At 34.0% G+C, this 14,228-nt stretch overlaps 2 protein-coding genes and 1 pseudogene across 3 annotated transcripts; all 3 read right to left on the reverse strand.

Annotated features, from left to right (window-relative positions):
- Window positions 1-183: 183 nt before the first annotated feature.
- On the reverse strand, window positions 184-6,839 carry LOC146925171 (uncharacterized). The gene is made up of 2 exons (XM_085710148.1): window positions 2,430-6,839; window positions 184-810 (listed from the first exon to the last, which is right to left on the reverse strand). The coding sequence occupies exons 1-2, from the start codon at window positions 3,466-3,468 to the stop codon at window positions 479-481; spliced, it is 1,371 nt and encodes a 456-aa protein (XP_085566274.1). The 5' UTR covers window positions 3,469-6,839; the 3' UTR covers window positions 184-478.
- LOC146925172 (uncharacterized) lies at window positions 4,073-6,838 on the reverse strand (annotated as a pseudogene). Its single transcript, XR_015010434.1, has 2 exons — window positions 5,650-6,838; window positions 4,073-4,206 (listed from the first exon to the last, which is right to left on the reverse strand). The product of XR_015010434.1 is annotated as an uncharacterized LOC146925172 (transcript).
- A 2,536-nt stretch (window positions 6,840-9,375) lies between the features above and the next one.
- LOC146925173 (uncharacterized) lies at window positions 9,376-12,907 on the reverse strand. The gene is made up of 2 exons (XM_085710147.1): window positions 11,554-12,907; window positions 9,376-9,945 (listed from the first exon to the last, which is right to left on the reverse strand). The coding sequence occupies exons 1-2, from the start codon at window positions 12,602-12,604 to the stop codon at window positions 9,593-9,595; spliced, it is 1,404 nt and encodes a 467-aa protein (XP_085566273.1). The 5' UTR covers window positions 12,605-12,907; the 3' UTR covers window positions 9,376-9,592.
- Between the last annotated feature and the right edge of the window lie 1,321 nt (window positions 12,908-14,228).

Below are 14,228 nucleotides of genomic sequence, written 5' to 3' on the forward strand. Positions count from 1 at the left end.
ATATTACTCTAGGAATGGTATAATGTAGTTGCAGTAAAAGAACAAAGGTGGTCGTTTAGCAAGTTTTCAACAACTTCCTGTACGTAACCACATGAAAACAATAAATCAATCAGAATAATTAGGAATGTGGCATAGTAAAATTTTAGCCAATTCTATTATTGGAAGGTGAGCAATCAATAGGCGTTGAAAAACGTAAAATCTATAGAAAATCTATTTTTATGAAAATATTTGTAATGGGATCACACATTCAACTGAAGAATTTTAAATCTAGAGAATAATAAATGTACCATGGCTCTGATGAGTTAATTGTTCAATAAAACCTAACAAAGACCAAACAATGTTATATATTTTAAAAACTAAGACCTAACAAAAGGTTATGTGGCTAACAAGGATATATATATATATATATATATATATATATATATATCATGTTATAGCCCAATTACTTTGGCTAATAGTTCAGTCCTGCTCCGTCTGCCTACTTTTTTTTTCTTCTTTCAAGTGATACCACAGACCTTATTGGAAGATCATCGAGAAATGACGAATCGTCGGAGGATGAAGAACTGGCACTGGAGATTTCAATGTCGCTCAAAGAAAATTTTCTTTTAAAGGTGTCAACTGCATTGAGAAATTTGCTTTTTTGTTGTGTTGCCACGGATGGACTTGGAACCTCATTCTTCACAGCAATTCCAAAAACAGCTTTCTTTTCATGTACTCCTGGAGACATAGGCCCAACATCATCATCGTCGTCGTCATCATCATCAAGGTATATGACCTCAATATTCTTATCCAGTTTCACTCTTCCACTAGCTGATACAAAAAGAGATATCTTTAAGCTTAGTAGCTTACACAACATAACATTTGCCAAACATGATAATACTCGAGCAGAAACTTGGAAAATAAGGATAATTTGCAATTTTTGAAGAGAACAAAAATATAAAAGAGAAGAAATCAAAAGAAAACCTCAGATGAGACACTCTAGGTTCGGCTAAAAGAATCAATAACAACTTCTTAAAACATTTTATCCATGGCCTACCAAACCTCGACCCATAATCCAACAAGATTTTCACTATATTTCTTTGTATTAAACTCAGTTTCTTTTCGTGGAAGGTGTTTTCTCTTCCAATTTCTAATAGGAGGCTCATCTGAATGTTCATCTTTGGTTGATTTCATTGCTGACTTTGACACAGAGACCATTTAACCATGACTACCACTATTGTTTCTTTCTTATGTTTTCTTAGCAAAGTGCTTTTTAGAATCTGAATCACACCTTCCTGACTTCCTTTTCAACAACACTTATGACAGCAGTGATTTTCACATTGGAGCTACAACAATTAAGTCCCCTTTTCGCTAATGCCCTTGCTGGTTTTGCTACTTCACCAAGTGAGAGCATCTTGGTTGAAAATCGTTTTAGGAAACGTGGAGTGTAAAATAATAATAATGACTTTCTAGGTAATTAAGAAGCGAGACTCAACGTAAGCTTCAAAGTATAAACAATAAATGGTTTCAGAAGGATGAAAAAACAACATAAATAGAAAAGAGCGAGTATAGAATATATATTTAATACTTTCCACGAGATAAGTTCCTAAAGAGGTCAAAAGAATGAGCATTCACGCCATCTCTTTCTAGATTCGAAGTAACCTCCCCTACATTACTACTCTCATTCACTACTCTTTCACGACACTACTGAATAACTAGCTCCCACTAGACCCTGGCATCTCAACCACTTTCTCGAGCCTTCTAGCCTTAACCAACAATCATGACACAATTGGTCTACAATCAGTTCTCTAGGATCATCTCTCCTATTCTAGTTAAGTCACTAATGTTTTTGGGCTCCTGAAGCACAGCCCTGTCTCAAGGCTGAAATTAGGGCTTCGCCTCATTAATTTATCTTCTAAAGTAGCTTTCTCAGCATGTTTTTTCTTCAACTGAGTCAATACATGTCTTGTCAATTGCATATGGCGAAGAAAAACCTCCCTAGAACCAAAATTTATTTGAGGTTCCACAGTTCATGTCAATGCTACTTCTATTTCCAAAGGAAAATCAGATTCAGCTAAAATGAGAGAGTCAATAGCTTGCTTAGGTTGAGTAACATGGAATAAAGATGAATGAGCCTTAGAGAGGAAGAAACAAGCATCAAAAGTCGCAATTCATTTTCCATCAAGAGACCCAGATTACCATAATATCCCGGTTTTAATTGAGTTTATCTTAGTTATGTCATACTCATACTCTAATTTCAAATTATAATGACTAGTTAATGGTGTTTCAATAGTCAATTTATAAAACAAGAAAATCATTTACCAGGCCAATCTACCTAGCAATCTGATCTAACATTTATCCGATCATACATAAATTCAATATTTATCAAGTAACATTAAAAAATGCATATCTTTATAGGAATAAGAGATGCATTCATAGTTTCCATATACCTGATGATGAACCTTGCACGTCCTTGTTCCCTTTGCTCTGCGGTTGAGTACTAGCAGCAACTCCAAGAGTGTGATTAGCATCTTCATTTGTCTGTAAAGGAGCAGCCTCCTCAACAGTGTCATTTCCGAACTCATCGTCACGAAAATCCTCTTCATCACTGTCTTCAATATTAGCAGCCATAGGATCAACTGGTGACTTCCCCTCATTATTACCACCACCAGAGGCACCTACACTCTTCAAAAGTTTGGTATCATCCTCCAACCCCGAAAGTCTTCCAAGCAGTCCTTTAAACTTTTTGTACATAGACCCAAGCAATATCTCAATCTTATGTTTCTCATTAGCCAACTTACTCTTTTCTTTCCCCAACCTACTTATAGTTTCCAAATTCTTCTTCACCGTATCCTTCAACTTGCCATTTGTAACCTCAACCCCAGCCAAAGCATTTTTATCGCCCTCCAATACACGAACCTTATTCCTCAGCTCCGAAACTTCATGCTCCAATTTACCAATCATTTTCCTCAATACACCAAGTTCATTATTATCCCCCATCCTCTTTTCATTCAACTTCCTCAACTCCAAAATTTCAGACTCTAATTCACCATTCTTTCTTCTTAACACATAAATTTCATTGCTACCATCAAAACATTTCTCCTTCAACTTTTCAACTTCTACCTCCAAATCAATTTTCTTCCTACTTAGCTCTTCAATAGCATCGCTATCAGCTAATCCATTCACCTTCACTTCGTTCAAAAGTGCTTCATAACTTTCTTGAACTTTCTTCCCTTTTTCACAAATCTCCTCTCTTTTCTTAAACTCAGACTCAGCGTACAACGTTGAGAGTTTCTCCAGGTGAAGCTCTTCTCTGAGTGTCATATACCTATTCTCCAAAACAGCTTCAACACGATCAAAAGTTTCCCATTGACAAGTTCCACGTAGTACCATAACAAGATCATGAATACTCATTTTTTCAAAGTCGTTAGGGTTTGTGGAATGGAAACCTGGTGGTGACCCAGGTTCAGCTTTGGGTTGAATGTTCATGATAAAGCAGAAAGGTGAAAGCTTTAGATGAAAAAAATGGGTTTTGGTGAAAACGTGAAAATGGGTTTTGCTAAAGGAAGTTGCTTTTCTTTGTGAATGGTGTAGTGTAGCTATATGTGAGTGTGAGTAAGTGAAGGATGAAGAAAGAAAGAGGGTTGGTGTGGAATGAAATGGGTGAGGAAGATGAAGATGCTGCTTAAAAACCAGAAGAAACTGGGGGAAAAAGCGATTATAAAGGTGGTGCTTAAAACCAAAGGAAATGGGTGGAAAAAAAGTGATTATAGAGTGTGAACAAAACTATAACCACTATCAATTCCTACAAAAAAGTGTTTTTTTTTTGTATGTAGTGAAGTTGGTAAAAAACAATTTCCTCATTTCTCTTTGGTTTTTCACATGTTCCTTCGCATAAGATAATTAAATTAACTTAAATTAAATTAAATGTGACCACCTATTCAAACATTGATTTTTAGAAGACTTTTTCTAGTTACACCCTTAGAATATCCGGTTACAATCAAAATTTTATTAACATTTCTTAATAATATCAAAATAACCCTAACATAACATCTACCAACCATGACAATACTCAGGCATAAACTTGGAAAATAAAGAATGGTAGATTAGATTCTTTATTCAAATGAAAATATAACTAGCTGTCTCAGCATTTCAAGGAAAATCCAACCACTGCAATAACAACCGTTTTCCTGGGCTTTCTTGTGTATACCATCCAACATTTTTCACCTGTTAAAATCAAAAGAAGCTACTATATAGTAAATACTAATACTTTCACAGAAATAAACTCCTAAAGAGAAAAAAAGGATAATCATCCACAACATCTGTTTCTAAGTTCTAACTTCTAAGTAACATCCCCTGCATAACCACTCTCATTCAGTACTATTTCTCGACACAATTGGTCTCCAATCTATTCTTTAACATCATCTCTCCTATTCTATTTACTAAAATTTCAGGTTCCTGAAGCATGGACCCTGTCCTCGAGGCCGAAATTAGGGTTACAGCTCATGAATATATCTTCCCAAGTAGCTTAGTCAACAGGTTTGTTCTAAGAATGAGCCAATACATGTCAAATCAATTCATTATGGCAGAAAAACTCAGATTCCGTCTGGAGATAACCATAATATCCCAGTGCTATTTGAATTTTTGTTAGTTAGGCATACTATAACCGCGCAAATTATGATGACCAATTATAGGTATTTCAATGTGGTCCAGTTTAATCACCAGTAGCCTCACCAACTCAAAAAAACTATAACACATTTCCTACTCTTTGGTTTTAATAAAACAGGAAAATCACAGTTCCATATCTTCGTTGTCAATGTCTATGATCCCGGTATTTTTTTCCATTTTCAATCTTCCCCTGGCTGGTACAAACAGTTATATTTTTTTAGCTTACATAACACAACATTTGCCATTATGATAATACTAATGCAAGAACTTGGAAAATAAGGAATGGTAGATTCTTTATTCCAAAGAAAAAGTGCTATTAGCCTCAGCAGTTCAACAAAAATCCAGCCACTAGCTCTTCAAGTAATTGAATAAATATGATTTCATCAAATTCAGAATTACAGATAAGATATACAGCAGGCGTCCTCTGATCATGTTTACCGAGGGAAATATTATGAGTTTCCTTACCTGATTTTATTCATTTATCATTTTTGTTTTCTGGAAAGAAAATTTCTTTGCACTATGACAGTAGTGTGATTTTCGCATTAGAGCTACAACTAAATCCCCTTTTTACAAATGGCCTTGTTGGTTTTGCTTCTTCACCAAGTGAGAGCATCCACGATGAAAATCATTTAAGGAAAAAATGTGGAGTATAAAACAAGATTATTCTATCAAATTCTAGATAAGATTAAATGCATAGAACTATAAATGGTTTCAGAAGAACAAAAAAAAAACATGAATATAAAAGCTCGATAAGAGTACATGTTTACGGCCAAACAAGGGAAAAATCATTCACACGGTATCTACTCTGACTAACCTTCTCTTAATAACTATGCTAATTTTACTATGCCTTTTGGTTTCTAATGAATAACTTAGGTCAACTAGACCCTGCCATCCAACCAAACATTTATCCGATCACCCATATTGAATTCAATGTTCCTAAAGTAGTATTCAGACCTTGCATATCTTTATAGGAATTAAGAAATGTAAGTATAATTTATATACCTGATGATGCACCTTTAACTTCAGACTCTGAAGACGCATCTTTGCTCCCTTTGTTCAGCGGCTGAGTACTAGCAACTACTCCATGAGAGTGATGAACATCTTCGTTTCTTTGCAAAGGAGCAGACTTCTCCACAATGTCATTTCCGGCCTCCTTGTCACCAACATCCTCTCCATCCCCCTCATTGTTTCCACCGCCAGAGGCATCTACACTTATTGAAAGGTTGGAATCATCCTCCAACCTTGTAACTCTTTCATGTAATGCTCTGAACTTTGTGTTCAAGGACTTGAGTAAAATATCACCCTTACATTTCTTATCCGCTAATTTTCTGTTTTCACTCCTCAGCCTGCTTATAATTGCCAAATTCGTGTTCACAGTTTCCTTCAATTCGCCATTTTTAATCTCAATTCCAGCCAAAGCATTCTTTTCATCCTCCAATACACCAACCTTGCTTCGAAGCTCATCAAGAGCATTGCTATCTTCTAGCCACTTTTGCTTCAACTTTTTCAACTCCAAAACCTTAGATTCTAACTCACAGTTCTTTCTTTTTAGCACATCAATTGCATTGCCATCTTCCACCCTTTTTTCCTTCAACTGCCAAACCGCATTGTCTAATTCACCATTCTTTTTTCTTAACATATCAAGTTCACTCCCATCCTCCACCCTTTTCTCTTTCAACTTCTGAACCTCGAACTCCAACTCATTATTCTTCTTTGTTAGCTCTCCAATACTTATCTTACCTTCTTCAAACAGTTCCCTCAACTCAATATTCCTTTTTCAAAGAACTACAACAGTATCTCTATCAGATAAATCAGTTTTCACTTTCTTCAACAAAGCTTCGTAAAGTTCCTGTACTTTCTTCCCTCTCTAACAAATTTCCTCTCTTTTCTTAAACTCTTCCTAAGCATGTACCCTTGCAAGTTTCTCCATTTCAAGCTCATCTTGAAGCTTTTGTCTCTCCATTTCAACATTATGCTGCAAGTGTTGAATCTGGTCTCTGAGTCCAACATCTCTACTAACCAAAACACCTTCAAATCTGTCAAAAACTTCTGTGAGATAAGCTCCACGCAACACTTCAACAAGATCAGGGATATTCTTATCTTCTAAGTTATCATTTTCCACACTTTCAACTAGAATCATGTGGTTGGTTGAAGATGATGACCCAGGTTCGATTTTGGGTTGAATGTTCATGATAAAGGTGAAAGGTTCAAACTTTGGTAGAAAATATGAGTTTAGGTGAAAATGGGTTTTGCTATATGTGAATGTTGTAGCTGAAAATGAGTGTGAGACAGAAAAAAGAGGAAGAAGATGAAAAGATGTTTCTTCTGCAAAAATTAATGATGTTTGGTTTCTTTCGTAGAGACTAAGGTAGAGGGTTTTAGGTTATGTTTTCTCCTTTTTACCCCCAAGAATTAAGAGGTGATTCCCTACCATATCCTATCCTAGTCCTAGGGCTTCTAATTGAGTTTTGTGTTGGGCTATAAAGATAATCTCAATTGAATTTCCTTTTTTGAAAGGAATTTATAGATATTATAAGCATAAAAACAAAACAAAAAAATAATCATTTCAGTCAATTTATTTTTCAAATTACTCCCTCCGTCTCACAATAATAGTCTCCTTACCCAATTTTCTTTTTCTCAAAATAATTGTCACTTTAGAATACCAATGCAACATTTGTTATTTTTTTCATTATTATACCCTTATTTATTGAATTTCATCCAACTTAACTAATCCACTAACTACAATTAATAGGGTTGTTTTAGTAAATAATACTAATTTTACCATCAAAATCAACACAATTAATCATTTTCTTAATAACCGTGCATAAATCTTAGACTATTATTTAGAGACGGAGGAAGTACTTGACTTAATCAAATTGATAAGAATTAAGAACTATAGATGCAACTTGGTAATCACCAAACGAATCATATCAATTACTATTATACTCCCACCTTCTCACAATATTAGTCATTTAAGGTTTGTGCACGATTATTAAGGAAATGATTAATTGTGTTGATTTCAATGGTAAAATTAATAGCATTTACTAAAACACCCTTATTAATTGTAGTTAGTGAAGTAGTTAAGTTGGATGAAATTCAATAAATAAAGGTATAATAGTGAAAAAATAATACTAATAAATGTTTCATTGGTATTGTAAAGTGACAATTATTTTAAGAAAAAGAAAAAATGTTAAAAAAACAATAATTGTGAGACGAATAGAGTACTTCAAGAAAGAATTTTCAAGTTTGGGACACTCAAATCCCAAGAAGCATTTTTGTAGTCAAATTTGGAACACTAATCTCAGAGAAAGGAAGGAGCAAGTAATGGACTTAAAACAGTGAATGAATGGGGGAATGAGCTTAGAATATAAAGATTTGGAAATGGTTACTCTCAAGTTTTTTGTTTGCATGTCTGGGTTATCAATCTCAACATAACTAATAAATTGTGATTCATTGTTTTTATTACAAAATCTACACTCTTTTAACCAAATCACGCTGTCATCATAGTTTTATTAAACTTATAGCAAATCAAAACTTACACCAAGTAAAAGATCATAAGTATGATAGAAATATACTGTGGTAGAAATACACTAAGGAAAAAAAGATATGTTTTCAATCAAAGTACAATTTTTCCCTGATACAAAAAAAATACACTATGATAGAAATTCGTTAAATTATTATCATGGGTTTGGCCCAAATGGTTGGTATATAGTACTTCTTCGGTCATATTTATAAAAAAACAAGTGAGTCAACAAAAGTTAATGTATCTGATCTAAACTTTATACCATGTACATCAATTTTTATTGACTCATTTTGCTCTTATAAACATGATCGAAGGAAGTATATATGCATTTAAATGTATTGAATCAGATTTGTATTCATCAAAACAAAAACAAAGCATTTAAACGATGAGATGTAATTCCATAACGGAATTAAACAAATCCACAAAGAGAACACCAGAATCAAAAGAGAACACCAAAATCAAAATATATTATGAATTGTTCCCGGTTTGTTACACCTTAGCGATTTAGTTGTGATGATCATTAACGTGGAATCCTAGGTTCGAACCCGAATCATCTTGTTTTTTCACCTCTGTGTTTATTTGAACATGTGTTGGTCACTAGATTAACAAACTAATAATAATATAAAAGAAACTATTAAATATTGTATAAATAACTCATAATATATATATATATATATATATATATTAAAGAAAGAAGAAAAGTTGCTCTACTTCGTCAAAAAAAACTAGTTGCTCTAAAATATTTTTAATAATCCTCTCTAAATTTAAAATTGGTGTGTGAACTGTGGTCTATATATAAGGAAAGGAAAAAAAAAACATTATTTCCCATGTCAACCATGTTCACTCGGGCCTTCAATGATCCATGCAACAATTCAAACTTTACTATTATTCCTAATTCGTATATTTAGTCATCTTTAATGACTAAATTAGGATATGATTATGTGTTATCGTGATTATACATATTACTCTAGGAATGGTATAATGTAGTTGCTGTAAAACAACAAAGGTGGTCGTTTAGCAAGTTTTCAACAACTTCCTGTACGTAACCACATGAAAACAATAAATCAGTCAGAATAATTAGGAATGTGGCATAGTAAAATTTTAGCCAATTCTATTATTGGAAGGTGAGCAATCAATAGGCGTTGAAAAACGTAAAATCTATAGAAAATCTATTTTTATGAAAATATTTGTAATGGGATCACACATTCAACTGAAGAATTTTAACTCTAGAGAATAATAAATGTACCATGGCTCTGATCAGTTGATTAATGTTCAATAAAACCTAACAAAGACCAAACAATGTTATATATTTTAAAAACTAAGACCCAACAAAAGGTCACGTGGCTTGTTTAAAAAAAAAAGGTCATGTGGCTAACAAGGATATAAATATCATGTTATAGCCTAATTACTTTGGCTAATAGTTCAGTCCTGCCCCGTCTGCCTACATTTTTTTCTTCTTTCAAGTGATACCACAGACCTTATTGGAAGATCATCGAGAAATGACGAATCGTCGGAGGATGAAGAACTGGCACTGGAGATTTCAATGTCGCTCAAAGAAAATTTTCTTTTAACAGTGTCAGCTGCATTGGGAAATTTGCTTTTTTGTTGTGTTGCCACGGATGGACTTGGAACCTCATTCTTCACAGCAATTCCAAAAACAGCTTTCTTTTCATGACCTCCTTGAGACATAGACCCACCATCCTCGTCGTCGTCGTCGTCGTCATCATCAAGGTATATGATCTCAATATTCTTATCCAGTTTCACTCTTCCACTAGCTGATACAAAAAGAGATATCTTTAAGCTTAGTAGCTTACACAACATAACAATTGCCAAACATGATAATACTCCAGCAGAAACTTGGAAAATAAGGATAATTTGCAATTTTTGAAGAGAACAACAATATAAAAGAGAGGAAATCAAAAGAGAACCTCAGACGAGACACTCTAGGTTCGGCTAAAAGGATCAATAACAACTTCTTAAAACATTTTATCCATGACCTTCCAAACTTCAACCCATAATCCAACAAGATTTTCACTTTATTTCTTTATATTAAACTTATTTTCTTTTGGTGGAAGGTGTTTTAATAGGAGTCTCATCTGAATGTTCATCTTTGGTTGATTTCATCGCTGACTTTGACACAGAGACCATTTAACCATGACTACCACTCTTGTTTCTTTCTTATGTTTTCTTAGCAGAGTGCTTTTTAGAATCTGAATCACACCTTCCTGACTTCCTTTTCAACAGCACTTATGACAGTAGTGATTTTCACATTAGAGCCACAACAATTAAGTCCCTTTTTCGCTAATGCCCTTGCTGGTTTTGCTACTTCACCAAGTGAGAGCATCTTGGTTGAAAATCGTTTTAGGAAACATGGAGTGTAAAATAATAACTTTCTAGGTAAGAAGCAAGGCTCAAAGAGTCAAAGTAAGCTTCAAAGTATAAACAATAAATGGTTTCAGAAGGATGAAAAAATAACAAATAGAAAAGAGCAAAAGAATGATAAACAATATATAGTTAATACTTTCAACGAGATATGTTCCTAAAGAGGTCAAAAGAATGATCATTCACACCATCTCTTTCTAGGTTAGAAGTAACCTCCCCTACATTACCACTCTCATTCACTACTCTTTCACGACACTACTGAATAACTAGCTCCCACTAGACCCTGGCATCTCAACCACTTTCTTGAGCCTTGACCAACAATCATGACACAATTGGTCTACAGTCAGTTCTCTAGGATCATCTCTCCTATTCTAGAAAAGTTACTAATATTTTTGGGCTCCTGAAGCACAGCCCTGTCTCAACTCTCAAGCCTGAAATTAGGGCTCCGTCTCATTAATTTATCTTCCAAAGTAGCTTTCTCAGCATGTTTGTTCTGCAACTGAGTCAATACATGTCTTGTCAATTGCATATGGCGAAGAAAAACCTCCCTGGAACCAAAATTTATTTGAGGTTCCACAGTTCACGTCAATGCTACTTCCATTTCCATTGGAAAATCAGATTCAGCTAAAATGAGAGAGTCAATAGCTTGCTTAGGTTGAGTAACATGGAATAAAGATGAATGAGCCTTAGAGAGGAAGAAACCAGCATCAAAAGTCACAATTCATTTTCCATCTAGAGACCCATATTACCATAATATCCCGGTTTTAATTGAGTTTATCTTAGTTATGACTTATGTCATACTCTAATTTCAAATTATGATGGGTAGTTAATGGTGTTTCAATAGTCAATTTATAAAACAAGAAAATCATGTACAAGGCCAATCCACCTAGCAATCTGATCTAACATTTATCCGATCACACGTAAATTCAATATTTATCAAGTAACATTAAAAAATGCATATCTTTATACGAATAAGATATGCATGCATAATTTCCATATACCTGATGATGAACCTTGCACATCCTTGTTCCCTTGGCTCTGCGGTTGAGTACTAGCAGCAACTCCAAGAGTGTGATTAGCAGGGACAGCCTCCTCAACAGTGTCATTTCCGAACTCATCGTCAAGAAGATCCTCTTCATCTCTGTCTTCAATATTAGTAGCCATAGGATCAACAGGTGACTTCCCCTCATTACTACCACCACCAGAGACACCTACACTCTTCAAAAGATTGGTATCATCCTCCAACCTCGAAAGTCTTCCAACCAGTCCTCTAAATTTCTTGTACATGGACCCAAGTAATATCTCAATCTTACGTTTCTCATCAGCCAACTTACTCTTTTCTTTCCCCAACCTACTTATAGTTTCCTTCAACTCGCCATTTCTAACCTCAAGTCCAGCCAAAGCATTTTTATCACCCTCCAATACACGAACCTTATTCCTAAGCGCATCAAAAGCATTGCTATCATCTAACCATTTCTTCTTCGATTTCCTCAGCTCCGAAACTTCATGCTCCAATTTACCAATCATTTTCCTCAACACACCAAGTTCATTATTATCCTCCACCCTCTTTTCATTCAACTTCCTCAACTCCAAAATCTTAGCCTCTAGCTCACCATTCTTTCTTCTTAACACATCAATTTCATTGCCATCATCAACACATTTTTTCTTCAACTTCTCAACTTCCCCCTCTAATTCATTCTTCTTCTTACTTAGCTCTTCAATACTAACACTATTAGCTAATCTATTTACCTTAACTTCTTTCAAAAGTGCTTCATAACTTTCTTGAACTTTCTTCCCTTTTTCACAAATCTCTTCTCTTTTCTTAAACTCGGACTCAGCGTATAACCTTGAGAGTTTCTCCAGGTGAAGCTCTTCTCTGAGTCTCATATACCTATTCTCCAAAACAGTTTCAACACTGTCAAAAGTTTCCCATTGACACGTTCGACGCAACACCATAACAAGCTCATGAATACTCATTTTTTCAAAGTAGTTAGGGTTTGTGGAATGGAAACCTGGTGGTGACCCAGGTTCAGTTTTGGGTTGAATGTTCATGATAAAGTAGAAAGGTGGAAACTTTTGATGAAAAAATGGGTTTTGGTGAAAAAGTGAAAATGGGTTTTGCTAAAGGAAGTGGATTTTCTTTGTAAATGGTGTTGGTGTAGCTATATGTGAGTGTGAGTAAGTGAAGGATGAAGAAAGAAAGAAAGAGGGTTGGTGTGGAATGAAATGGGTGAGGAAGATGAAGATGGTGCTTAAAAACCAGAAGAAATGGGGAAAAAGCGATTATGAAGGTTGTGCTTAAAACCAAAGGAAATGAGGGAAAAAAAAAAAAAGTGATTATAGAAGAGTGTGAACAAAACTACAAGCACTATCAAATTCCTACAAAAAGTGTTTTTTTTTTTTGGTAAAAAACAATTTCCTCATTTCTCTCTTTGGTTTTTCACATGTTCCTTCGTATAAGATAATTAAAGTGGTTTGCTAGGATACACCCACTAGTTTTTTTTTTTTTTGAAAGAATGCACCCACTAGTTTTTATTAAGGTGTGTTTTAGCAAAGATATAACTAAAAAGTTGTTAAATACACCTTAAGGTGAATGTTGCTAAAACACTCATTCTAAAAAATAAGTGGGTGTACGTTAGCAACTCCTATAGGCATTTGCTATAATACACCCACTTATTTTTTAGAAGGTGTGTTTTAGCAAGTTATAACTAAAAAGTAGTTAAATACACCCTAAGGTGTAGCTTGCTAAAACACTCCCACATAAAAATTAGTGGGTGTGTTATAGCAAATCCCATAATTAAATTAACTTAAATTAAATTAAATGTGACCACCTAGTCAAACATTGATTTTTAGAATACTTTTTCTAGTTACACCCTTAAAATACCCAGTTACAATCAAAATTTTATTAACATTTCTTAATAATACCAAAATAACTATGACACCATATGTGAACTCATTTAAAGTTGTCTTTAAATATGAATTTTACCTGTGACGTAGATGTGAACCCAATTTTTGAATGTGCAGGTAAATTGAATTAACGTTTGTTTATTCAATTTGTTGGATTGAATTCAATTTTAGTGATACTTCAATCAATATACTTAGCCGTTGGGAACCATTCAAAAAATGATCAGTTGTTTGGTTCATGTTTTGGATTGAATTTGTACTTAACAATTATCCTTGGTTTCCTTGTGTTTTTTGTCTCATGTTTGGTTCTTTTTATTTCTCGTGTATTCACTTTATGGTGTCCTTTAATTTTAGGTCTTTGGAAAGAATAGATCTACAATTAATGTAAACCGATCTTTAAAACAAAAATTTACAATTCATGTTTATCTCTAACATGTCAAAAAAAAAAAATGAACCCCACAAATTGGACGGGAGAGAGATAGAAAAAATATGAAAGGAAGAGAACAAAAAAGAAAAATGAGTGAAAATTTGATAATAGGTTAGGGGTACTTTTATTAAATTGGGGTGTAAAAAATACTTAAGTGTAATTAGAAGAAAAAAACTTTTTAGAATAATAAAATTACAACGATTTGTTGTTATTTTGACAAAAGGTATACTTTACAGTCTCAACGAAATCATAATAATTTTTTAAACTCGCCGTAAAATCAAAAAATGTTCTAATAAAATTACATATGTATCGAATCAAACTACATTGTTATCCTATAAAATTACT

The sequence above is a fragment of the Medicago sativa genome, chromosome 5 (assembly GCF_051527215.1).
Source record: "Medicago sativa cultivar Bolivia chromosome 5, Bolivia_mono, whole genome shotgun sequence".
NCBI classification, from domain to species: domain Eukaryota; kingdom Viridiplantae; phylum Streptophyta; class Magnoliopsida; order Fabales; family Fabaceae; genus Medicago; species Medicago sativa.

What these genes read in the sequence shown, in the direction of transcription:
- LOC146925171 (XM_085710148.1), bottom strand. Translation starts at nt 3,468, where the DNA reads ATGAACATTCAACCCAAAGCTGAACCTGGGTCACCACCAGGTTTCCAT. An exon ending in CGTGCAAGGTTCATCATCAG is followed by an intron (nt 811 to 2,429) that starts GTATATGGAAAC and finishes TTTTTGTATCAG; the next exon opens with CTAGTGGAAGAGTGAAACTG.
- LOC146925173 (XM_085710147.1), bottom strand. Translation starts at nt 12,604, where the DNA reads ATGAACATTCAACCCAAAACTGAACCTGGGTCACCACCAGGTTTCCAT. An exon ending in TGTGCAAGGTTCATCATCAG is followed by an intron (nt 9,946 to 11,553) that starts GTATATGGAAAT and finishes TTTTTGTATCAG; the next exon opens with CTAGTGGAAGAGTGAAACTG.